The sequence below is a fragment of the Spermophilus citellus genome, assembly GCF_964194105.1.
Source record: "Spermophilus citellus genome assembly, chromosome: 4".
Classification (NCBI taxonomy): Eukaryota; Metazoa; Chordata; class Mammalia; order Rodentia; family Sciuridae; genus Spermophilus; species Spermophilus citellus.
The window spans coordinates 38,573,709-38,601,536 of NC_138185.1; the positions used below are offsets into that span (position 1 = coordinate 38,573,709).

The 27,828-nt window shown below is 41.9% G+C and overlaps 1 protein-coding gene across 2 annotated transcripts in view; it reads left to right on the forward strand.

Moving 5' to 3' along the window:
* Positions 1-27,828, forward strand: part of ISM1 (isthmin 1) — a 72,539-nt gene that overhangs the window by 38,715 nt on the left and 5,996 nt on the right. For both annotated transcript variants that reach the window (XM_081293191.1, XM_081293192.1), the window contains 4 exons: positions 5,426-5,665; positions 14,446-14,710; positions 22,136-22,279; positions 25,198-25,287. In XM_081293191.1, the coding sequence (XP_081149317.1) occupies positions 5,426-5,665; positions 14,446-14,710; positions 22,136-22,279; positions 25,198-25,287 (739 nt within the window). The remainder of the gene's footprint in view (positions 1-5,425; positions 5,666-14,445; positions 14,711-22,135; positions 22,280-25,197; positions 25,288-27,828) is intronic.

Consider the following 27,828-nt stretch of genomic DNA (forward strand, 5'->3'; position numbering starts at 1 on the left):
ATCTCTCTTTTAGTGAGGACAACCCCTTGAAACTTACTGATAGTGCTTTAGGACAGTTCAAAGGAAATACTACATTACACAGTGAGCAGTAGATTTGAGGGAAGTGATGTGTTAATATTGAAATGGTGAAAAGATTTTGTAAATATATGCATAGAGTAGAAACATAGATTTAGAATAGGATATTAGGAAAGTTAGCCCCAGAACACAGCATCTGAAGCCTGGCTGCCACTGTGACGTTCATCATCATGTTTCATCAAATGCCTTCTGGTACTTTGGTTGGTAGGGGATTGAGTTCAATTGCAAGTCAGAAAATTCAACAAATAGTCAATTAAGCTAAATAAAGGTTTCAGATTTTTAATTATTATTTTTATTGACACATAATATGTTGCATCTTTGTGGGGTACGGTAGGTAATACATGTATAAATGTGTAATGATCAAACCAAGATAATCAGTATTTCCATCTCTTCAAATGTTTGTCATTTCTATGTTTTAGAAATCTTTGGACTCTTCAAGTTGTTGTGAGATGTGCCACAAATTGTTGTAGACTATAGATACCCTACTGTGCAATGGAATACCACAATTACTTCCCCCCCCCATCTAGCTACATTTCAATACTCTCTGTGTCCCTCTTTCCCTATCCTTTCTCAATCTCTAGTGACCACATTCTAATCTCTTCTTCATTGAGATAATTTTTTTTAACTTCCACAAATGAGTGAGTGTATGTGTTTGTTTTTCTATATTTAGTTTATTTCACTTAATGTGATGTCCTCCAATTCCATCCATATTGCCACAAATGACAGGAGTTAATTTGTGTGTGTGTGTGTGTGTGTGTGTGTGTGTGTGGTGCTGAGGACTGGACCTAGGGACTTGTGCATGTGAAGCAAGCGCTCTACCAACTGAGCTATATCCCCAGCACTAGGAGTTAATTTTTTAATGGTTGCATATTCACCATAGTAAACAAAACAGCCTGGTACTGGCATAAAAATCAATGCATAAACCAATAGACTAGAATAGAGAGTTTCACTTTGTTTTTATTATCACAGCTCTAAAATTAGAATCACAATCAGGAGCATTAGGAATGATGCGACAGCACTGTCAATGTTAGCAATAGTGATAATGATGATGGTAAAAGACGCTCAGGTCACCACTCTAGGTTGGATATCACAGCTCCACCATGCTATCAGAAACCTGGCTCCATTCATCTTTATAAGCAGCCATATTTAAATACGGCTTTCATCTGCATGTCTGCCAGCTGCCCCATTTCACTTCAAGTTCTGTGTCCTCACTTCTGACCAGAAATGGTAGAAGAAAGAAAGGCAGAAGGCAAAACTGAATCTACCTCCTTTTCAGCAGTTTCAGTCAACCTGTTCTACTTACCCCTCCATGAGCAGAAGTATGTCACTGGTCACCCCCAGCTGCAATGAATGCTGGGAAATACAGCTTTACCTAGCCATATTCCCTTCTGAAACAGTGAATTTTTTTAAAGGGTAGGCAATTGCAATGTCTGCCACAATACTGCTACCAGAGGCAAAATACTAGGTTGCCAGAACACAGAGTTTTTAGGAGTATTGCTATTTTGGGTGATGATAAGTTGTAAAATAATGAAGGAGTAGGGGCTGTGCACAGAGTTAGGAAGCATCATGCAGTAGCTGGATAATCTGACTGACCTAGATCTCTTGCCTTGGTAGCTGAACGGTACTTGTGCATAAACCATGTAAACCAAGTCACTCTGTTCTCTTTTCATTGGGAGTTGCAGTTCTAAAATTGGCATCCTAAGGGGGAATATTGCTACTGGTGCTGTGCTGTAGCACCGCCAATGTGAACGCACAGACTAAAGATCAACTCAAGGACAATATTGTGGGGAAAGACATATTTTCCCAAACTGTGCAAGCCTCCTTAATGTCACAGGCAAAACGAATCCTGTGGTATCTCAGAAAGAACGGTGTTGTCTCTTTTCAAAAATTCCCAGACATCCCTGATCTATCATCTTCAGAGCAGAGTGTTTGCTTGTCTAAATAAAACACACACTATTTAAATTGTTGCTTTGAGACCCACACTTTCTGAGAATGTTTATGCTACTAGGATAATTTTAAGTAGGGTCCTCAGTGAGTGAGCTTGGTGACAGCCAGAATGACAGAGTGATGTCCTCAATCAGGACCTCTGAGGGAAACTCTGCACGGAAGATGTACAGCATGTCATTTTGAGAAAAGTTGAAAAAGACCTTTTCCGGCATTGTTAGCAGATCTTGTCTCTCATCTCTGACCCCAGATTTAACATCTAGATTACCCAAATAATAGCTACTCCCAAATCTTATTATCAATTGAATAACATGGAGTTTCAATTTGTGGGGCCCATTCTTAGATACCCTTCCCCATCCTGGAGCTCCTAGCTTCTCAATGCCATCCAGGGTTTTGAGGCATGGTGTTTCGGGGAACCAAGGTCTCCAGTGGAATTCTTTTAAGAAGAATAATTCAGATATTCAAAGATCATGATGAGCATTGCTTTATGATTTACCATCTTCCAAATAGTTTTCAAACTCTGAGCTGGTGTCTGGTGTCAGCATTGTTGGGACATATGGATCAATGCCACAATTGTGTGCAAAACTCAAGCCAAAACACACTTGAGTCCCAGTCCTCAAACTATTCCCGGCAGAGGCACTTGTGGCCTGATTTACCCAGCCAGTGGCCCTAGCTCTACACTTTTCTTTTATTGTGTAGACACAACCCAACCCAGCCCAGTTAGCTTGAACTCCTGCTGGGAGAAAGGGTACAGGAAGGTTATTATCTGCTCTGCTTTACATGAAGGGTCATTGAGTCACGGAGAGTTTAAGGAGTCTGTTTGGTCTAAGGCTAAGCTGGATCCCTGTGCTGGTAGATTTCCTATCAGGAAAAATTTTAAAAACCAGATCAAGTAATCAATCAAACTCGTGTGTGTGTGTGTGTGTGTGTGTGTGTGTGTGTGTTTGGTTTGTTGTTTTTGTTTTGGGTGTGTGTTGGTTTTGTACTGGGGATTGAACCCAGGGGCTTTCACATGCCATCCAGGAACTCAACCACTGAGCTTCATCCCCAGCCCTTTTTATTTTATTTTTGAGACAGGGTCTCCTCATGTTGCCCAGCCTGGACTCAATTTTGCATCCTCCTCTCTTTTTTCAGACATTAGCAAAATGTTAAACAGCAGCAAAAATACATTTCCTACCTCTTCTTCTAAAATGTAGAAAGAATACTTCATTAAAGGGAGAAGTAAAAAAGCACACCATTTTTAACCCTATGAAGAGTGTGTCTTGGTGCAAAGAAGTTAGGGCTTGATTTGCATGGATCCTGAAAGGAACTGAACAAACACACTGGGCTCTTTCTGTGACTTATATTCCTGAGTTCTGAGCACAAATTCTCCAGGAGAATCCAGCTGTCCTCCCTAACACCACTAGGGAAGTTTTAGGTTGGGTGTCCAGGGATCAGAGGAAGACAATTCAGAAACTAATTGCATTCTGTTATGTTCTCTTTGGAGTGTGATCAAGAGCTCTTATGCTGGGGAAATGTTCTGCATGCTTTCTTCTCTTTCTCTCTCCCCCCACCCACTTCTTCCCACCACCCCTAGCCCCCCACTTGTTCTCTGTGTGTTGGACTCAATCAAAGAATAATAGATCTGGTCTCTGTTGCATTGAGCAATGCCTCAGGATGCCAGGGCAACTCCCTCTACAGGGATGCGCCAAGAGAGAAAAACCACGACAGAGGTGGCTGGAAAGGTGAACAAAGACACGGCCCCTGGCCACATCTGAGTGAAAAGAAAGGGCAAGTGAAAACACGAAGAGCACCCAGCTTCCCCCTCCATTACTCCTTGTCTTACAGAGGAGGCAGACCTGCTGTCTGAGTCCCCCACTTGGCCTCTTCAAACATTCACAAAGGTAGTCTTTGTATGTTTCTTTCTGGGGTTGTTCTTGACCTTGGTACTCCGAGTCGTGAGTGTTTTGATACCAGATGTAACCCCTTTGGCTGGGTTATAGGCTCTGCGGTGGGGGGCAGGGAGTGCGTGTGGAAACAGTGTGCTGAAATATAACTCCCAGACCCCAAAACATGCCCAAGAATAACAAGAACATTAACCACTGACCCAAACCCTGATGAAATTCTATCTTCATACCTCCTTCTACCAGTAAACATGAAAATGCTGCCATCCCTGAAGGCTCAGAGGAAGCCCCCAAAGAGAGGTCCAGGGTGAGCAAGGAAGAGGAGAAGGGCTGGTTTGGGAAAGGAGTCCAACAACTTTCTATGCGCTCCAATCACTAGGAAAAACTGGTCCCCCCGGTGGCAAGTAAATAGTGACATTTTTCACTAGCTGGGAAAAGAAGTGGACTTGCCCTTTCCAGAATGAAGCCATCCCATTTCAGAATGCCTTTTGGTCCCCTTTACTTTGGCTCCCGACACTTCTCTCTCTTTAGATGGTTCTTCAGCCACTTCCCTGTACCCAGCCCCATTAGCTTCTGTTCTTCAAATTAGCCAAGTGACTTCTGCCAGAGAAGGGTTATCTTCTTTGCTGTTTCCTTTACTAAAGTTTCTTCCCCCCAGATCATGGCAGGGTGCTTCCATCTCTTGCTCAGATCTTGGTCTTAATTGTCACCTTCTCAGAGAGGGTTTTTCCCCTGGCCATCTAGTCAATGTTTTGTGGGTTTTTTTTTTTTTTTTGTCATCCTGTCTTTCTTTTATTTGTGGAAGTCTCTGATCTGATCTTATTTATGTATCTGTGTGTTTATGGTTTCTTGCCCTCAATTATATGTGTATTTTAAATGAATAGGCCCCAGGTCTATCTTGTTCATTGCTGTATCTCCTCTGCTTTGCAAGTAGTTGGCGTTTGTTGATTGGATAGAGGGATAGATAGGTAGGTGGATACATGGATGGATATGGATGGATGGATGGTTGAAGGGATGAACACAGATGGATAGATGAATGGATGGATGGACAAATGGATAAATGGGTATAATAATTTGGTTTAAGTTTTTCATCCAGTTTGGTCAAATCTTTTGCTTCATGGCTCACAACAAAGAAACCAAACTGGATGCTAGTACTTTAACTCAAGCCAGGGCAGTTAATCGATCGAAGGTGTGAAAAAGAAACTATAATTTGGTTCCAGTTTTAAAGGAGCACTTATTTTTTCTTCAAAATAATGCTTTTGTTTTGATGTATTTTGGTGCTTAGTAAATAGTCAATAACCCATTAACCCTCAGAAAATCCCCAAGTAGCAGACTGGGAGAAATTTCCTGATGCTTTGGCTTTTTAAACTTAATGAGATAGTAAAATGAGTTAGAAATACTATTCTGGCTTAATTCCAGCCACTGGAATTGTCCTTGCTCCTGAATTTAAGGGACTGTTAAGAATGGTATTTTTAATCAGGTGCCTCCTAATTAGTTGTTTGTTTGCTTGTTTTTTGTTTCAGAATAACCTCAACCTGGAAAGTGACTCCACATCAGAAACCAACTTTGCTCTCCCCAAAGAAGTACCAGGGGACCCTCTGGAGCACCAGGCTGCACATCAGCCCTTTCCTAGACAGCGGTTCCCACAAGAGACTGGGCACCCTTCACTGCAAAGAGATGGCCCCAGATCCTTTCTCCTTGATCTACCAAACTTTCCGGATCTTTCCAAAGCTGATATCAATGGGCAGAATCCAAATATCCAGGTAATTCTTGGCAGCTGGAAGGTGGAAGAAAATCAAACAGTCCATATTTTGTTTCCTGATCTGACTCTAATGGAAACTGCTGCCTGACCTCACTTTTCTTCTTAACCCCTTAGCCACTCTTGCCTATGATAACGTTATCTCCCTAAGAACACTGTTGATTTTCTTCTCTGCAAAACCCTTCATTGTGAGATATACCATTATTTTATGAACCAACACCTGCCACAAAAAAAATTGTCAAAGTTTGACATAACAAGGACTATAAGACACATTCTGATTTCTGAGGCATGAAGTATCAAAAAGACAAAACAGAATAGTACACCCTAAAATTGATGAAAAGTGGTAGCTGTAGGAAAGAACTAGTGTATCTTGTGAATAGAGTGGGCAAACAGTTTGGTAGCATTCAGGACAGCACTTCCTTTTGGTGCCTTTCTAGCATGAGGAACTCCTTCAAGAGGGAACAACCTCCAGGTGTTCTACAGTGTAAATAACTGATTAAAAAAAAAACCTTAAAAATGAGAGGAAGGAAGATGAGAATGGAAGTTCCTAAGAGAAATATAAATATGCACCACTGTGATTGGATGAAATAGGGAGAAGTGGTGGTGAGAGGAAGAAAGGGTTCCTGGGATTGAAAATAAGAATGCTCATCTACACTGAAATAGTCTAGTATCTTTTGCAAAGCAAATGGTGATCTGATCTGACCCTCCAGACACCCTCAAGAAAGAAACAAAAGCAAATGTCATTTTTCCAACACTCTAAGTAATGCAACAGACCCAGGAAATGACTATTTGGTTTACCACAGTTACATAGGTACTAAATAGTAGTTGTCGGCTGAAATCCAGGCCCTCAAGAATATTTACCCCACTAATCCATGCTTCAGAGACAAACTCCTGTGTTTTTAATGTTACTTATCTATTTATTCCCCAATGGGAGTCCCCTGATGGCTGAGGGAAGCCACCCCCTAGGCAGTCTAGCCCCTACTTTTTTTCTGTCCTATCCTAATATGCCTGCTTTCATTATTTTAAGCTTTTTTTTTTTTTTACTGATTCTTTTCATTTATGTAGGAACAGCTTTTCCTCTGCACCAAATGCCAACTGGCTTATATGACTAAAAGTTCACGAACTTGAAATCAGAGCAATTGATCTTTAATGATGTTATCGCTCTCTCTCCCTTTCTCTCCTCCCCCTTCAACATTCTTTGTATGATACAGTTTTAAACCAGTTTCCTTGAACAAAGTTGTTCTACTCATAAACACCGGTGTCGTGATGGCTGATGAATGTCGCTGAGAGCACAACTTCATTAGAATACATCAACCAGCCCCTGCCGGGTATAAAACATAGTATCAGGTTATGGGAAATTAAGAAATTCAAGTCCTGTTCTTTTCACGAAATGACATAGGTGTCAACATCCCAGCTACCACATAAGACAGTGCCAGAAGGATCATGAGAACAGAGCAGGAAAAAGCACAGCGTTCCAAGGGGGACAGATGCCAACAGATGAGAAGAAGCAGGGCAGGGCTCTGGATGCTAGACAAGTGAAAAATAAACATTTAAGAGGTCACCGCTTGACAACCTATGCAGAAGAAAGACTGCCTGCTCTGATTAATATTTTTGATGAGTCTTATAATTAAATAACTGGAAAAATGAGGCTTTTGTTACAGTGATCCTTCTCTGGGAAATTGCCACATGGCTTTCTGGTAAAGAATAATGGATCCACTTGGGGGAGGTATAGATTCACCCAAATAAAATAAATAAATAAAGCATAGGCATCTTCATACTGTTGCTCCCTATCATGGCTTACCCATATGAGGTAACTTATTTATAGATTTTATGCTTCCAGGACCAAATAGCCCTCACCCCAAGAATGCTTAGACCACACCCAAAACAATCTTAAGCTTCTTATGGTTAGCATTTTGCTAGAGGTAGAAATGCCACTATGGGGCTGGATGCTAAAAACTGAGCTATGAGAGTAATAGGTTTTAAAAATTATTAATGTCGAGTTACAGGAAATGCCTGGACACATGGAGAATGGAAGGCTGCAGGCTTTTCAACTCTTCCCTTACCCCAAAGTTATTGGGTACCTGTGCTCTAGTTATGAACTCAGTTTGGAGGCAGAACAATTCTTATCCTTTTTCTTTCTCCCAGATAAATGCATCAATGTGGAAATGCCTATCCCCTCCCCAGACCCCACTTGGCCATTTTAAAAATATTTCCTAAGTGTTAAGGAAGAACAGTGGGAAAAAAAAAGAAAGTGGGCAACCTCATGGTTGCTACTGATAGATTTGTACATGGGCTAGTAGAGCAACCGAGATTGTAATTCATCATTCATTGTACAAAGCTGTGTCATTTAGCAGATGAGAAGTAAGGAACACTTTGGAATAGTTCTGTCCAGCTTCCTGAAGGAAGAGGGAGCTGCCTGGAGTCGCTGGGTGTGAAAAGAGTGAGGCATGGGGTCAGAAAATAAATGTAGGATGAATTATGAGAAGGCCACACTGGGCCATGGATACTCACAGCATGGGGTTCTGTCTGGCAAAGCCTCTTGGATTTTTATAAGATGCAGCTTCTGGGTTGGGGTTGTAATTCGTGGTAGAGTGCTTGCCTAACCTCCATGAGCACCAGCACTGCAAAAATAACAAATAAATAAATAAAATAAAATAAAATGCAGCATCTCCCTGTGCTGTCACAAAAATATGGTTACAAGTGGAAATCATTCGCCTTCATATCCTCTGAGACTCCACGCCATCTACTTATGTAGACTTATAAGGTAAAAAGTCATAATTGATGCTTTGTTTTCACTTTGTCTTATCCAATCCCAGCATAGGAAGAAGAAGTTTACCTCTAGGTACTTCCAAGAGAGGTGCTTTGGAGGATAGAGTGGAGAAAGAGGAACAAGGCTGCTCTTAGGAGGTCTCCATATTTTTTGGAGGTACCTTTTGAATATCAAAGACTACCATAATTCCCAAGAGTAAAGGTTTCACCACAGCTCCAAATACCAGAGTTATCAACAGGATGGATTTGAAATTTTTGCAGTCCCAATGTACATACTATCCAAGAAGTTTTGGCTGATACCACTTTTTTTGCATACTGCCAGCTGGGTTTTCCATTTCCGCTTTAGACAACCCCTGCATCTGCGCACATTCTTCAGGCAATACAGGTACTACGGGTGACCAGTGTTTTATGGATCTGATGACTTGTTGGCCCTAAGTAAAACTGAACTGTGCTAGCTAGTGTTGGGACAAAGAAAGAATGAAGCAGCTGCTACCCCTTGGAGCTGCAGTCCTACGCCTGCGTGTAAGAGTTTGTGTGTGTGCACGCACAAGCAACTGCAGTCCCATGCACCATTGCACTTGAGTAAACCAGTTCCCTGGTGGTCCTTTAAAACATGAGGTGCTTTCTAAAAGAGGGTGATGGTTTCTCTGTTGGCAGCCCTTACCCCTTTCTTCGAGGACTGCTCTTTGGTTGCAGTCCACTGGTTTGACACAGGGCCAATTCAGCCAAGCAGACAGCCCTGCTGTCATCAAAGCATTTTCTCTCCCTGGGTAGTGGAGTGAAGACAGGTGAGGGGCACACCAGTGGGTGGGCTTCCTCTGCCAGGGCCTCTGGCCTCATCTGCTCCCTCCGTTGGCAACCTGCCCCTGCCCCTGCCCCACCTAGTTATCCCTAGCTGGAGCCAAGGAGCTGAACAGGAATTCAATACCCCTCTCTCTGAACCCCACCACCACTCCAAGCTCTGGAATTGTTTCCCACACTCCAGGACCAGGTCTCCCATCCCTCCCAGGAAAACAGCATTTACCTTTCCCAAGTGACATTGCTGAGTCCTTGCAAAGGGCAGAGTTGCTCAGGCCTCTTGATTTTTAGTGTGGGGAATCTGTATAAAAGCCCCAACATCTGCTTCTGGGGAGGATTTTTAACCCCTATAAGTCAGGGAGCTTCTATCTTAAGTAAATCAGATTCTCCATTATAAGCCTAGCTTTGGGCTGTGGAAGTGAGTGGGGGAAACTAAAATAGGGGAAAAACGACATCAAACTCCTGAAATGAATTTCATCTCCATGTTAAATTTAAAACAATACAAGAAGTTGGGTTTTGTTAAAAAACAAAACAAAACAAAAACATTTCAGGAAATAAAGTAAATCCCCCAGGACAAGTTAGACTTGAACTTTAGTATCTTTGGCTGAATATTTGGTTTTCAGCTGATGGTCAGATAGCAAAGATAAAAATCTCAAAAATAAACTCATTATTATGCTTGCTGCACAATTCATTACTACAGTAGCTATTTACCACCAATTATTTCTCTTTTCTGGATCCAACCCAGGTTAGTATTCATTTTAGCATATCCTTATTTCTTTTCTTCCATTGAGAGGGTTTTTTTTTTTTTTTTTGGTTGTTGCACAGTTTTATTTACATGGTCTTAGGCCTGTTAGTGCCATAAGATACAATCAGAGGAGTTGGCCAGGGCTACAAATGTCATTCATGCTCCTACTTCTGATTCTCTCTTCTCCTTTCTCTCCAAATACTTTTGGGATGGTGGATCTGGCTGAATAAAACTCAAGAAATGTCTGAGTCCAAGATACTGACCCACACAACCATGGGAAAGGCCTGTCTTGTTCAGATTCTCATGGGGAGTTGCCATCGATAAGCATGAATTATGGAGTCTGACTAACCTGCTTTGGGGACCTGGCACCACCAGTTAGTAAGCCAGACTGGGGCTCTGTAACTTTCTGTAGGTTCTTTAACCTCTCTGTGCTTCTATTCCCTTGTCTATAAAATTGAAATATGAATACCTATGAATACCTCTGTAGTGTAAAGCTACACTTAAGTATGGTTATCTCTGAGGATTACATCAGATCATCCATATGAAACACTTAGCTCAGGGCTTTGTACCTGGTAAACTTCTCAGAACTGAGAGATGCTGATTGATGAGGATAATGGGGATGAGAAAAACAAAAACTATAAATCTAATCAAGAGTCAGAAGGCCTAGTTTAAGACCAGCTCTACACCTTCCTTGCTGTTTCCCTGAGAAATCTGAATGCTCCAAGCAGTTTCTGTGCCTGGAAATTGGGTCTAAATTGCATAAAACAGGCGATAATGTCTGGGTAAGCATGCTGCTACAGATCTCAAAGCACTGATCACAATTGTCTGAGGGTGCCGCAGTGGTCTTTAGAGCATCTGTGGGTTTGAGACAAGAGGATTAAAATCTTCCTGGTTCATGTCATGATCAAGGAATGAAGGCTAGCATAATCCTTTGCTGCAGACATGCCCCTGGATGCTCTGTATTCACATGGAAATTGTTTCTCTTTGTGGAAAATACTGATGCACCCACCCAGTCCTCTCAGCCAACAAGCAAGAAGACTCTTCCAGGTCTTGGATGGCTCTCATGGCTTCTGTAGACTCAGTGGCACCAGTTAGACTGAGAATTGTCTTAGTTTCTCTATGGAAAGTGTTTTTCAGAACAAGAGTAAAGAGTCAAACTAAACTCCTTATATTAGGCGTACTGCACCAATTCATTACCATAGTTGCTATTCACAACCATTTCTCAACTCTGGATCAAACTGAGGTTAGTATTCATTTCAACCAATATACTTACTTTTTTTTTTCTTCTATTGAGAGGGACTTAAAAACAGTCATGTAAAGAAAGATTCTTTTTTCTCCTTGAACAGATATGTTTGCATGGCCATAGGTGCCACAAGATACAATCAGAGGATAGTTTTAACTATCAAAAGAAGAAAAGTTGATCAAAGTGCCTAGGACCTTATCCTCATTTTTCTGATTTTGGATAGAATTCTCCAAACTGGCATTTATTTTGGATTCTCTTTCTTGGAGCTAGGGAGGTTTTGCCAAAAGTTAGACCTGGAGCTTTTGAAAGAGTTTTCTTTCTTTTGCCATTTTGATTGGCAGAGTAGAAAAGTCCAGAAGAAACAAACATACTAAGTTCAATATATGTATTAAGGATCAGAAAGAATAGAGATACCTAGAGTCAGCTGGAAAATCTGCCCACTCCATGTCTCCAGCTCTTTCACACTGATCATTTTTTAAGACATCTTTACAAAAGGATTCCTTGATACTAAAAAACATGCAAACAGAGTAAGAGCGTCAAGGAAGTAAAACTAGTTCCTACCATTTGAGAAGTGATTTAGCATGCTCATTGTCTTCTTAATTGGATGCCTATGAAATTTCAGGTTCAATTTAGATTTCTTCTTTTGATATCAGTATGAGGTTTCCACATTGTTAACTGTAAAGAAGAGTGTATCCTAAGATTTGTTTTTTGTTTTGTTTTGTAATTCATTTTGGGCAGTGGCTAGAAATTAAAGGGAAAAAAGAAACCTCTAAGCTGTTGAAATTTAGTCATTGATATAGTTTTTGGAGTAAATTTGTATTTTGCTACTCATTGCCTGGCCAGGCAAGAAATCTATTTTGTTTGGATCTGAGCAGCAATTTGGGGAAAAAAAATATCGTATTGACGGTAACAGCTTGAAACATGAAATTATTTTTATTCCTAGCTTGGAGAAATTGCAGGGCACATTTTGTTTAAGCAATCCTTTTGACTCCAGTTTGAGTACAAATGGAATACCAAAACTGTTGGGCACATTCCCCCTTATCTCCTACCCAGAGACTGATTTCATTACCATAATTGCAGGTTTGCCTGGCTCTTGGCAGCCTCTCCCCTCCACGACCCTTAATAGCCTTGCAGATGATGGTTACTATTCACTTGTTCTGTCTGCAAGCAGTGCACTCAGAGCTGCAAAGGAGAAAGGTTGTGTTCAAAGACTCAGCATTGCTCATCCCTGCCCTGGTCAGTTCTGCATCACCCAGCTATGCATTTCTTCTTCACTGGGTTCCATGTGGGTCCCAGTGACCTTAACTCTCCCTTGGCCATCCATCCTAGCAAATAGCAATGATATAACAGATGTGATGTTTTCCTATTTCTTTATTTTTCTTTTCTGTAATTACTTGAAAAGCTGTGTAATTATTTATAAATATGCAAGGGGTGCCTACAAGACTATAGTAATGGTGGTGGCATGGAATAAAGCTCACGGTATCTTGTAGACATCCTGCAACAGGAGTGAAAGTTGCATTTGATTGTCTGCCACCCAAGTATACTCTTAACCTTGTGTCTGGACCTTAAGAATCACAGACCAGGACCACCACTGGCTGGGTAGCTTCCTTCGTATGTCAACGTGAACAGGATTCAAACCTCCGCGTTTCACAAAAGGAAGGGGCTGTTTGTCTCAGGGATGGGCACACCCCAGTGCAATTTGGCAGAGCATCTCAAGAAACCCTTCAGACATTGGGTCAGGGTGAAATTGGGAATGCATCTGCCCAGTACATCTTGCGCTGATTACTTGAAGTGCATGTTTCTGATTCATTTGGACATAACTCATCCAGTGGGTGTTGCAAGAGCTATGCGATGGCCAAAGGAACCCAATGAGTCTTTTATTATATTTTTAAACAAGTTTCTCTATGTTGATTGTCTCTCGGAGCCAAGAAACTGCATTCTTCCAGCCCCGTGACAGACCTCAAAACTAGGCTCTGTCAATTCAAAGAACAAGTTCTAACCTTAGCTCTGAGAGTATCTGCTTTGACCCTGGGGCTGGTGTTAAACTACAGGAAGAGTAAAAATTGTAATTGGGGAAGCCTGATCTTGAGGATCTGGTGCTTATATCTCTGCACACCCTGTAGCTTCCAGCCCACCACCAGTTCCATCGGTCTCATGAGAGTGTACTTGTATCCTTTAGTTTTTGAGAGGCAGTGTGCAAAGTTGGTAAGAGCATGGGCTCTGGAGCCTGACTCCCGTGTCTGCCATTTCCTCACTCTAGGAACTTACACATTTTGTTAATGTCTATGTGTGCCAGTCTTCTCTGTCTATAAGAAGCTTGGGATGTTGCTCAGTGGTAGAGTGCTTGCCTAATATGCATGAGACCCTGGGTTCGACCCCAGCAACACACACACACACACACACACACACACACAAGCTATCCATTGCTGTCTAGCAACCACTCCAAAAATTAACAGCTTGAAACAATGACCACTGGATTGCTCATGCTCATGTGGGTCAGGAATTTGAGCGAGGCTCAGCTGGAAAAGCTTGCCTGGGTTCCATGTGGTATCACTAGGGGTGATACAACTGGGACTGATCCAAGATGGCCCCAATCACACTTGGAGCTAGAATTTGGCTGAGGTGGCTCAGTTCTCATCCACATAATCTCTCTCTTTACGTGGCTTAAACACAGGTAGTGATTTGGGCTGGACTTCATTACATACCAGTAGGGACATTCCAGGAGAAGGAAAGCTGAAGTTATAAGACCCCTTAAACCTACCAGTATCACTCCTATCCATTCAACTGGAAAATGAGTCATAAAGCCAGCTCAAGTTGGATGGGAGGGGAAACAGACTCCACCAGTTGATGTACAGTGTGCCACATAGAGGGAGAGAAGGTTGCTATGAAGATTTAATAAACTCATATAGGCAGAATACTTGGAACAGTGCCTGATACAGAGTTAAGGCTCAGTGAGTGTTGTGTTTTATTATGATTATTCTTCTATCATTAGTCACCAGCAAATCAGGAGCCTGACTAAGGCCTTGTTTCACCTAACCTAAGGCCATGTTCCATCTAGTTGTGGAATCATGTTGGCCATCCCTGGGTGTTTCCCGTTGTCTCTCACCAGACAATCTCACAAGAGATAAAACAATCATTTCCCTCAACTCTCTCAGACTTTCTTCCAAGGGTCACATAGCTTGGAGGCTATTGACTCCACATTGACCCTGACCTATTCTGAATTCCTCAGGTCACCATAGAGGTGGTCGACGGTCCTGACTCTGAAGCAGATAAAGATCAACATCCGGAGAATAAGCCCAGCTGGTCAGTCCCGTCCCCTGACTGGCAGGCCTGGTGGCAGAGGTCCTTGTCCTTGGCGAGGGCAAACAGCGGGGACCAGGACTACAAGTATGACAGTACCTCAGACGACAGCAACTTCCTCAACCCCCCCAGAGGGTGGGACCGTCCGGCCCCAGGCCACCGGACACTTGAAACCAAAGAGCAGCCAGAATATGGTGAGTTTACCACCCAGTAATATAAAATTGGTGGGGAGAATAAATGAGGATGATGAGGCCTAACAGATGTGGAGCCAAGCAAAACCCAGTTTATAGTATGTGGCTCTTAGCCTTCTACGAGGCATACCTCAAAAAGGATTTGTTCTGAGAAGGTCCAAGGAGTCACCAGCAGCCACATTTTTCTAAAAGGACTATAATTTTAAAATCATCCCAACTATCCTAGGAGAGAACTTTTTTAGGGTCTTTGGAGTTCTTTCTGTCTTCCCCCAAATTTTGGTTTTATTTCTAAAAACAAATCATTAAATTAACTTCCTTTTATTTTTTACTGTAAAATTTCAAATTAAAATCAATTTAATAAAAGAGATGTAGATGGCTGCTTCCTTTGACCAAGAAACTGTGTTATGTTTGATATCACCAGTGGAGTGGCCCTTGGGAATCCACATGAACATGTGTGTCACAGGTTGTCAAAGTAGGCCCTCCCCTAATAAGTTTTAAGACCCCTAAGTTGAGAGTTCTAGTTTTCCTAGTTTTTAGAATAGGATAAGTGAGTTTGCAAACAATTTCCAAGTTCAGTGACTTCAAATAGTAAAAGTTCATTTCTCACTTAAATTGAGATGGGATAAAAGGTAGAGGGAATTCAGCTCCATTCAGTCATTCAAGTATCCAGCCTCCTCCTTCCATCCTGGAACTCCGCCAACTGATAGGTCCTGAGAGTTATTCCCAAGATGCTCTGCAACCAGTTGATATCCAAGGAATAAGTGGGATCCTGGAGAGGGCACATATGCTCTTAACCTTTCAGCACATCACATCTACTACTCAAATCTACTGGAAAGATCTAGTCTTATGACCCCTCATAGGAAAGATATTCTGTGTATCCAATGAAAGGAGGAAACAGATTTTACTGATCTGGGGAATTCAGGTAGCATGTTATAAGAATATTTGATGTTTTACAAATGCACCCATCCTCATGATATTCTTGTGACTTGCATGATTAGTATATGACCAGGATGACTTGCACCATTTTCACTATTACCTTTACCCCATTTTTCTACAGAAAGACAAGTTATATATTGGAGAGTCATTTTTATTTGCTAGGAGATAATTTTGGCAACTTCCAAAATATTAAGACAGCCTTTTTTCCAGCTACCTAATTCCATTATTCAGTCAATATTCACTAAGGGCATGAATTATATCTAACACTAGGCTAGGTGCTGGGAGTCCAATATAAGTAAGATATAGTCCTTCCCTAAAGAGGATGTTACCTATCTATGGACAAAGGGAAAAAAATAACTGATAGGGCAAAATAGTACCATGATAGAATTATACATCAAATGCTAAGGGAGCAGAAAGAGAATACACACCCCTTCCATCCAGGAAGCTCACAAAAACTTTGCTTTTCCCAAAGGATATCTAATTTATCCATTTCCAAGAGAAAGGATTGGGGACAGTCGCCAGTGTTTATAAGTACTCACCATGCACTAGTCCCTCTTCATGGGATTTCACACATACTATTTTATTTAGTGAGTTCTCTAAGGTACATGCTCCATTGTACAGATGGGAAAATAAAGCTTGAAGGTGTTAAGCAACTCAGCTTCAAGGTTCAAGACTTGGGATTCAACTCAGACATTCTTAATCCAGTATCTGTCTCTTAACTACTATATCATTATACTCTCTAGGGGAAAAGCAGCACATCTCTTAAGACAGTAGAGTAGATCTCATTATGAATGCTTAAACTGGAAGACAGAAAGAGGAAGAAAAGGCCTGTGCTGTTGAATAAGAGAAACAGAGAATTTGGGAATTCTCTGTTGCAGAGAATTTTTGGGTTAACTGCAAGCCAAACCAACAAAGAATATTGTTTCTAAAAGGAGGGGGGCTCAGATGCTGGACATCAGAATGCCAATTCTGGGTCCTAACTTCTTCCCTATAAACCAATGATACTCCAAGTGTGGCCTCCAAATCAGAAGCACCCATGAATGTGATAAAAATTCAAATCTTCAAGCTCTCCCCAAGATCTACTAAGTCAGACATTCTAGGGCAGGTTCAGAAATTTATGTTAAAAGAAACCTGCAGGGGGGATATGAGCCTTGAGCACTACTATGTGAAATTAGTAGTTCTCAACCTTCTTGCTCATTATACTCACTTAAAAAAAAATCGTGATGGTTAGCCCTCTCACCAACTCATTTACATTGTGATTTCTTGGGGTGGGTCCAGAACATATTGTCACTTAAAGCTCCATGGGTGCAGACCAGGTTGAAAGCCACTATTCTCCATGTACTGAATTGGAAGGTATAGGAAATGAGACCTGGCATCTGTCCAATCTTCGTTATTTTTCCTTTCAAGGTCACCAGGTGATCCTCAATGCTAATTCAAGTTTGAAGGCCACTGCTAGAAACAACTTTTTCATCTCAAACTTTTGCAGAGTCTACTTTGCTGAATTCATGATCATTAAAAAGTATCCCTTCACTTTCAATCTTGAGGATAGAATTTGCTCCTACCAGAGCAGTAGCTTGGGCTGCCTCCACCATCCTCACCCAGGCTGCCTCTACTGGAAGTTCCCTTTGAGGTCCATACATCAGGATCTTACAGTATTCCTGGGCCATCAGAAGCTCTGATATTCTATGATTTTGGAGTATCTCAGTTAACACTTCTGCCTCCTTAGATATCAGGATATTGCTATTTTTCTAAAGAAAATCTTGTCCTTTCCCACGTCTCTCAAGCATTGCGCCTCAGACTGCACGTGGCCTTCAGTCTTTTATTTAGTGTAATTTTTAATGGAGTATGTGTAGGAAATGTGCAAGAGCCCAGGTGGAACTGGACCCACTGGCCCTGGAACCTCCCTTAGTCTGTGGACATTGTAGGCTTTCTGTAGCACCAGCAGAACTAGTGCACATTAGTACTTCTCAGAACAGCTCCAGGAACTTGTGTTTTTGCCAGGTACAGAGCACAGGGAACTCAATAAATATTTCTCTGTCTAATGATAGCATGTCATTCTCAAACTTGTTTACAATGCAATTAGGTAGGCACTGATTATTGGTACCTGAATTAGGACTCAGTTTATTGAAATTCTCTAAATGATCATGTCCCAGTTTAATAGGTTTCACAGTGATTTTTTTCATGCATTTTTTTTTTTGTCATCTTGAATTACGATCACATCAGTGAGTGCATAAAAGAGGGGTGGCCAACTTGGACCAGAATCAAAGCTGCTGGAATACCAGGACAGGGTAATTGGATAAGGTGGAAGCAAAGAGAGCTCTGATCTAAACTGAGCTCTGCTGAGTTTGAGCTGTGTAACCTTGGGCAAGCGCCTTAACTTCTCTGAGCCTGTTTTCTTGTCAATTAAATAAAGATGTTTCCATTTACCTCTCAGAGCTATTATGAGTTAAGTGTAGCCACTATCAATAGCATTAGTGGTCCAGGTTTGCCAACGACTGTCATGATCCAAGTATATTCCGTTGCCGTGACACTTTACTGAACCACAGAACTCTAATGCTCTGAAACTGTAAAAGAACTATTTTATAATTTCCAATGGCCTCCTTGAAACCAAGTTCTCAGTCCACAATACTGTGAATCATTTTATTCCCTCCTTGAGGATGACACAGACAGGACTATCAATGCTAGGGACTGTCAAAACGCCATATAAATTTTCCTTGGAACTGTTTTTTTTTTTTTTTTTTTAGTCCTGTCATTGTTATCTTTGTGATTATTGCTCAGTCACTCATGTTCTGCTCTGAACAATACTCTCTGATAGATGAACAAATAAGAACAAGTTTGTTTTACTATAGAAGATAGGACTACTACCCTCAAGCTTTGTCCCTATCAGAAATCCTCTTTCTGTCCTTCAACCACATAAAACATCTTTGCTGGGATGTTGGTCTGAACTGGTATGTGATGAAGGCTTCAGGGGAGTAGCTGACACACGCACACCTCCTCCTGGAAGATCACTCCACTTCATTGCTAGCCTTGATGACACTGATTAATCTAATAGATCTAAGTTCTATACCTAGCTTTAAAGAATCCGTTCAAAAATGTTTAAAACTAAAATAGTTTTGTGAGCATTACAAATAAAGACATGGAGAAGCCACTTAATGGGAGATATATCCTTGATGGCTCCAGTATCTGACAGATGCCTATATAACATATTTTGGGAAGATTTTGTGATATATTTGTAATCATTGGTTTTTGCTGCTTAAAGAAATCCCTGATTTCAGCAACTTTAAAGAACAAAAGTTCCTTCCTTATGCATCTGTGGGTTGTCTATACTATTTATCTGGTCTGGGCTGGTTTGGATGGGGCTGGATGGTCTCCAAAGGCCTCATTCACAATGATAGGGCCCCAGCTAGACAGCTGAGATGCTCAGATGGAGGGCTGGAGTCTCTCCCCACCTGACCCCTCAGCCTCCAGAAGGCTTCTGTGCTTTTCACATGGTGGTGGCAAGTCTTCATATGGACATTTTGCAAATCTCCATTTATATCATATTTCCTGTTTTCCCATTGGCCAAAGCATGTCACTGTGGTCCAGTCTGGGATCAGCACGCAGGAGGACTAACCAAGGGAGTGGACATGGAGAGAGGAATTAAGGGCATCATTTTCCATATAATCGTATACAGTATTAGCATGTAATCACTTAGATCAAGAAACCAAAGCAAGAAACAAACTTCACCCAAAGATTCTAAAACAAGCCTCACAGTGAGTTTAAGGCTAAACTCTTAATGTTTAGAGATAAGTCCCCAAATTATCTCTCTACATTGCTGCAATGGAAAGGAAAGGCTACCTGAGATTTCTGGATAGTTGAGGCCCCTTTGCTTTTGTGAAATCAGGAAAAACACTGCTTGGCATCACTGAATTATGTCACATGCTGATACCCACTTCACAAGTATCATGAATTTGTGTATGTGTGTGTGTGTGTGTGTGTGTGTGTGTGTGTATGATTAAAAGGCTATTTTTAAAAAATTTTTAGTTGTATATGAACACAATACTTTAATTTTATTTATTTGTTTATTTCTATGTGGTGCTGAGGATCAAACCCAGTGCCTCACACATGCAGGCAAGCACTCTATCACTGAGCTACAACCCCTAGCCCTTAATAGGCTATTTTTAACTTGTTTGCTCCCCCCTTTTATGAGTATAAAAACATTATAAAATTACTTATGACATTTCTTGGTGCTCTTGAACAAAACCTGGCCTCATTGGTTTGTGCAGGAAGTGATGGAGTATGTGATGTATGGTGTAACCCGTTGCACCTGGGTGAACTCACCAACAAGCCTGTGATTGTGTGATCATCCAGGTCCATCTCTGGTGTTCTTTGGGAGATTTTGAAGAGATATAAGAATATACAGATCTCAGAAGCAGCAGTGTCCGCTCCCCTTGGTGGCTTCCTCCTCTGGATGGATGCTTAATAAGAGATGGTAGAGATGAAAGATACTAATCCTGAGAGATGAGGCTCAGTTCCTAAACACAAAGCAATAGTTTCAAATATCTGGTTGGCCATGCAGTTGAGAAACCATTTTTAAAAGAAAATCTAAGTTCAGAAAAAAATCTTTGCGGGGGGAGGAAAGAAAAATGGATGGTGCCTCTGAGAGCAGATGAGGTATGAGCAAACTCTCTATTGAGTCAGGGAAGAGGATACAACTATGAAGCACCTTCCCTACCCACACACTATGGTCTGGTTAATGGGTGGAGGAGGCTTACCAGCCCTGAGTTTGCCTGAGGAGTGTTCAGAGTGAATTAACTTGTCAATAACAGCCTGGGAGCCAGCAAAGGCCACAGCTCAGGTAGATACATGTGATCAGAACAGTCTTGGTTGCTGGGCCTACATAGGAACGAACAATCACCATGACCTGTTATGAATGGAAGGTATCTCTTTCCTGCAACCTACATACTTGTAGCCTTGTGCTTGGCACCCAGAAGGCCCCAGGGCTATTGGAAGATGTGGGTAAACCAGGAGAGACTGTTACACAGATTGGAGGTGCAGCAGAAAGAGTCGTGCTTTTGAGAGCAAGGGCTTGGGGCTAGAGCCCAAGCTTTCCTTTCTGTTAACCTGACGACTCTGGACGAGTCCCCAGCCATCTCAGACTTTTTACTACTGATAAGAGAAAGTGTTGATGATGCACCATCCTCTCCCACTCACATGGTCCCATTAACCTGATCCACTCTTTCTTTTCCCACGCCTTTCATCAATTCTAATATACTATATAAGTTATTCATTTTTGTGTTATTTAATATTGACTTCCTTTTCTTATTAAAATATTAGTTCCCCCATAGTGGGGGTTTTTGAAATTTTTTCTTCATGAATATCTAAAATTGTGCCTGATATATAATGAGGGACCAATTAATATTTGTGAATGGATGTTGAGTAATGACCTCAAAGGACATTTCTAGCTTTACCTTTAATATGTCTGTTATTTATTGCTGTATAACAAACCATCCCAAACTTGCTGCTTAATAAATAGCAACAGTGAGGTGTGGTGTTGCACACCTGTAATCCTGGCAGCTGGAGAGGCTGAGGCAGGAGGATTGTGAATTCAAAGCCAGCTTCAGCTAAAGCAAGGCACTAAACAACTCAGTGAGACCCTGTCTCTAAATAAAATACAGCTTATTATTTCTTATAACTTACTGGTTCAGGAGTTCAGGTAGGAATTCTGGGCAGTTCCTCTACTTCTGATGGCATCAGCTGCATTCAGCTGTGCACTGGGAGGGTCTAGAAGGGTCCAAAAAGCTTCACACACATGTCTGTGTCCTTTGTGGTCCTTCAGGTAGATTTTTCTCTTTCCAGGCAGTGTCCCATTCGTAGGTTTTGCTTGGGCTTCTTAACAGTGACAACATTCCCCAGGGTAAAAACAGGAAGCTGCCAGGAAATAAGGTCAAGACCAGGCCAGATTTAAAAAAAAAAAAAAAAAAGAGGAAAAGAGAACATAGACTCTCCTTTTCCTTCCTTATTTCCTCCCTTCCTCCTTCCTTCCCCGCTCCCCCTCCTCCTCCCCCTCCCCTTCTCCACTCCCCCTCCCCCTCCTTCTTCTTCTCCTTCGCCTCCTCCTCTTCCTCCTTCTTCATCTATCTATCTGTCTATCTATCTATCTTCCCTCTCCTTCTCCCCAAAGGGTAGGAAGGAATTGATGATAGTCATCTGTGGAAATTGCTTAGCATATTATTCTGTGATCTCATGGTCTGCAGGATGTATGTATTCTCAATAAGAATCTCCCCAGGCATGTTCCAGGGGTTGGGTCTTAGCCATGTATTGATCACCACAGTGCCCTGAACCTCTCTGTCCTCACAAAGCTGAGTCCTAAAATGGTCCCTGGAGCTGTAAGCCTCTTGGCTCCAGCTGGCATCTGTCCCCTCCACTGGTAGACAATTGGCAGATGGTTGGACAGAGGAGATTTGGGAACCCTGGGCAAGGTTGATGACCATCTCTGTGGCTCCCTTCCAGATTCCACAGATGGTGAGGGTGACTGGAGTCTTTGGTCTGTCTGCAGCGTCACCTGTGGGAATGGCAACCAGAAACGAACCCGGTCTTGTGGCTACGCATGCACTGCGACCGAGTCTAGAACCTGTGACCGTCCAAACTGCCCGGGTAAGTTCATGCAGGGCTCTGGGTTCAAGTTCAAGGGAAAAATTTTAACTTCCTTAAACATATATTTTTAAATTGTTAAAAACAAAACAAAACAAACAGCCATTTCCCTAATCAGACTTCTGCGCAGGGCAGGGTTGGAGTGCTTACCTAACATGCATGAAAGTCTGGGTTTGATCCCTAGCGCCTCAATAAAAGAAAGACTTCTGACAAAGTGAGACAACAGGAGATTATTAATGAGCTTAAAGGATGAAAAGATGGACTTTCTGAGTCGTATACACAGTGGGAGCAGCCATGACCTAAAGGATAATGCCAGCTTGTACTACTTAATTTAAAGGGGGACTCTGGTTGGTTTGGACCTTGGATGTAGGATTTGTTATGAAGTGAAGAGGCACATGAAAATAGACATATATGGTATGATAAGGAAGCCAGGATGAGAGCGTCGGTAGCCATCCACAGAAAAACCACAGAGCGTTGGTAACACCTGAGAGTTGCCCAGGGCTTACCCAGAGAGCACACTGGGGAAACGTAGCATTTAATTATGGTTTTATACCACATTAGTACTTTGAAAATTAAGCCAATTGCAAACTTGGTGAAAGATCATATTGGGAATGAAAAATAATCGTGATTGACTCTAATGGTGGTTGTTAAATTGTGGCCAATGGACCAAGTCCAGCCTAGGACCTGTTTCTAAATGGCCCAGACATTTTTAAATGGTTGAAAAGAAGAGGAGGAGGGGACAGTAGCAACCAAGACCATAAGTGACCACAAAAGCCTAAAATTTGTACTCTCTGACCTTTATTTAATTCATTCATTCATTCATTCATTTTTGTACTAGGGATTGAACCCAGGGGCACTTTACTACTGAGCTACATCCTCAGACCTTTTTACTTTTATTTTGAGATGGGGTCTCCCTAAATTGCCCAGGCTGATCTCAAACTTGATATCCTCCTGCCTCAGGCTCCTGTCTCATTGAGATTACAGACATGTAACTTGAAGAAGGAAGAGAAGGAGAATAGGAAGAAAAAGATAAAGAAGATGTTGATGGAAATAAGGAGATAAAGCAAGAAAAAAATGAGATTGGCTGGGTATATAGCTCAGTGGTACAGACTTACCTAATATGCCCATAGCACTGGGTTCATTCCCAGCACATGTGTGCTTGCGCGTGCGCGCGCGCGCGCGCACACACACACACACACACACACACACACATTTTTAAAAGAAATAAAGAAAAGAAAATGAAAATAAGATGGAGTTGAAGGAGAAAAAGATGGTGATAAACAGGAGTTTTTGTGTACTTAAGTATCAAGCAAATTTCCATGAATGAAAATAAGATGGAGTTGAAGGAGAAAAAGATGGTGATAAACAGGAGTTTTTGTGTACTTAAGTATCAAGCAAATTTCCATGATTTTTATGTGCATTATTTCATCGACTCCTTACAAGAGTCTCATGAAACAGGAATTTATTATTGTACCCATTTTGGAGACTAAGGCACAACCAGCAGCAAGTGATCTATCAGGAATTTGAATCCAAGTAGTCTGAATCCAGAATTCCATGTTCTGAACCACTAAACCTTTCCACTTCTCTAGAAAGAAGAGTATTATACTCAGCCACACATGGACAGAGAAAGATCTTAATGTCACCCAGACCTAAGGTGTTAGATTTGGATTTCTTGTCAGAGGAAGCCTCTTCCCTGCCACCATTTTGAATATTTCTTTCTTGTTTTCTGGTACCACTGAGAGCAGCATGGCCAACAGCCCTCTGTTCACCTATTTCTTTTCTAAAGTCTGCTCTCCTTCCATTCTTCCTGTCTCTCTGCTCCTCCTGATTCCAGCTTTCCAGGACTCCTTTGGAAAAGAAGAGATTTCCTTTGATAGGACCTCTTGCCTTATTTGGTTTGTTGATTCGCAGCTTTACTGGAAAGAATCATGAAGCAGACAGGGTCTCCCTGGCCTGGCAGTGATTACGCTGTAAAATATGTCCAATTGTGAGGCCAACCTCACAAATGTCTTTGAGAAGCCTCATATAAAATCAGAAAACTCCCCTACAAGGAAATCAAGTCATGCCCAGCACGGAAGCTAAGTTTCCACGAGCCCCCATTTCTTCCTCTTCTTTACCTTGTAAAGGAAACCAAGATGTAGATAGTAGTTTTGAAGAAAACTGGTAAGTTTGAGGCAAGCTGGGTTCATTTCCTCAGAGCAAGTAATGGATGGCCCAACTCATTCCTTCTGAAGCATCAACAGCAGTGCTAAAAGTTTTAAAATATGAGACAGCTTCTGGTCTTTGATTATGGACTGCTGCATCTTCAAGCAGAGCTAGATAAATATTGAAGGGAAAACATTGGCTAACACTACTTTTCCTACTGCTCTCTGGGCTCTCTTTACACATAACTCATTCAGTTCATTCAACTGTACAGGGTAGGGGGGTGTCCTTTAATTCTCCCCATTTTAGAGATGTGAGGACTGAGGCACACAAAGACAAAGTGACTTGCCCAAGTTCAAAAGCTAGTAGTGACTGGAACTCAGACAGTCAGTCTATTAAAGATGAAGTATTAACCATTACACTCTCCTGCTTCTGATTTAGTTTGTCACCCTGAGGCCAGCAGACAGCCACACTGACATGTCCTCCCTCCCCACCCACTGCCTACCCTCATCCCCCCCCCCCCGGGCTGAGTAAGGGAGTTCACTAGGACTCATTCAGGCACATTTGGATCTGATTTCATGCTGTGAATGGTATCTGGGGTTTTAATATATTTTATGCGCTGCTACCTGCTTTTTACTGTTTCCTCTGTTGGCAGGTTTCTGCCCATGAGTAGTAATGAACACAAAAAAGGCTTTGTTCAGGTGTATTTGTTATTTATTTTTGAGGGGGTGACTTTTTCCATAAAAACTAGGGGAAAATGAGCTCTTGTCTATGTTTAGGAATTGAAGACACTTTCAGGACAGCTGCCACCGAAGTGAGTCTGCTTGCGGGAAGTGAGGATTTTAATGCCACCAAGCTGTTTGAAGTTGGTAAGAAGATTTTTTTCATCTTTTATCCAAATATTGATTTAGTGCCTTAGAAATTCCTTTTGCCTTTGCAATGCCATCCTTGGATTCATGTAATGTTTCATTTTCCTCTTCTGGGGTCCAATTCTTTCAGCATTTTTCTTGCTCATTGAATATAGTCCAAGCAAGAGAGAGTAATCCTGTCCCTTCTGCAGCAGACTGAGCCACACAACATTTCTGTGGGCGCCCTGCTCACTGCAGAGCCTCCACAGTGAGAGACAGGAGGGAACAACCTTCTTCCCTGAGCATAGGCTCTGCGCATAGTAGGAGCTCAAGTCCCACAGAATCAGTTCTCACTCAGCTTCCGTTGAGTGTCCCCAATAAAATCAGTTCTCCTGCAGAGGGAGGGAAAGAGGACATTTGTTCAATATTATACACTCCCTTCCCCTGCAAGGATTTTTCATAAATCTTTGGAACACTCTGCTATGCTTATTTGTCTGTTGGAAAGTATTAGCACAAATATAATAAGCAGAGCAAACTAAACTGAAAGTAACTACTTAGTTGCGAGTTTGCTTTTTAAAAATAGTTTTATGTGCTTCTAGATACAGTCCTATATTTTCCAATTTTTTCTCTTTTTTTTTCTGTTTTCTTTTTTCTTTTTTGCCTTAAATTCTTTCTTAACCTCTTCACTGAGGCTGTGCCTCCTCATCCAAAAATTATGAGGTCCTAAGTCCCTTTGTGTTTTATAGCCCAGCTTTTCAGGACGTTGTTTGGTGAACAAATACATTCCTGAAAGAACTATAGGGGTCAGGCAAGGATCTAAGTAGAACTGCCTAGAGATGGGGGCCGGGGGTGGGGGGGTAGGGGGGTGGATGACTAATAAGGAACAAGGGTGCTGGCCCTATAGTGAAAATAAACAGAAACAGCAGGGGGCAGTAGAGAGTGATAAGGACTGTGACAAAATGAAAAACTCGGTTTCATCCAAAGGGATCAGACTGTGACTGGACCATCATGTAATGAATGTCAGTCATAATACTGTCAGGTGTTGTTTTTTCGAGAGAGGCCCCAAATATGGGTTTTTGCTAGAGCATATCTTGATTTTTACAATATTTGGTAATAATTTATTTTAATTACAAATATTTCCATGAGCCAAGCTACAGGCAGTTTGGAAATTCTGTGTTACTAGGGCCTCCACTTCATCCTAATCACACAGTTGAGTTGCATTGAACAGAAGGCTTCTGCAAACAATGCATTTGACTTTTTAAAAAAATGACTTTAGAGGTGTGGATTTTATATAAAATGGAAGAGGAGTTAGGATGGACTTGGGCGGGGGGAGAGATTTTTCTCAGGCCTCTTCATATCACACCCCACAGCAGGCAGCCCCTTGCCTTTTTGCAGTGAGTCCAGATGCACAAGGTCACATTCAGTATGTAGCTAAGGACGCAAGGGCTGCATAGACATAGGGTTTCAGCCAGGATCCAGGCAAGAAAGAACATGGCACATGCAAATTAGGTAACTGGGGAGCATTTGGTGAAAAACTGTTTGCAAAGGCATGAGCAGGGTGGTTGAAAACCAAGAAGGGATTGCACAGAATCCCAAAACTGGGAACAGTGGGGAACCTTGACCCATTGTTGGCCTGAAATGACCTTCTAAGGAGCAATGGCTAGAGCCCACAGAGAAGCCTGCCTGATAGCAGTACTGGCTCTCAGGAGGATGCAGAAAATAGGCAACCATGAGAAGGAGCTGAAGAAGTAAATACTCTAACCTCACTCTCCTCCCCTTTGGCGTACTCTCATTGACCCAACCCAACTAGAACTCAGGGGTACAGGGGCCTGTTGATATGTTGCGCATCCATCAACCTTCCAGGGAAGGGGAGATGTGGAGTAAGGATATAGACAGGCAAACCAAAGATCATAAAAGCAGAGATGGGAAAAGATTGACTTGCACAAGGTCAAGTTGCCTCATCTAGTACAGTCTCAAATTTCCTACAAAATAGCATAGTGAGTAAGCGCCCACCTCACAGAGCTATTATGGAATTCAATGAGTTACATATTTGTAAAACATTTATAACATGTCTGCTTTGGTCAGCCTTTCATTACTGTGACCAAAATGCCCAATGAGAATAACTAAGCAGAGGGAAATTTTATTAGGAGCTCAAAATATCAGAAGATCTCAGTCCATAAATGGATGACTGCATTGCTCTGGACCCAAGGTGAGGGAAAGCCCCAGCATAGGGAGGCTGTTCAAGTCATGGCAGGATCAGGAAGCCACAGTAGGGGGAAGACCACAAGGAAGATACACCTTTCCATGGCATATCCCTAGTGACCACCTCCTCCAGCCACACCCGACCTGCCTATGATTACCACCCAGTGAGTCCATTGAAAAACTAGGAAACACTGATTAGGTTACAGTTCTCATAATCCAATTATTTCACATCTGAACATCCCTGCATTAACAGGATCATTGGGGGGACACCTCATATCCAAACCATTATGGTGCCCACCACACTGAACACCCATTATAAATTGGATTAAAAAATAAGTCATTGGATATCCTATAGGTACA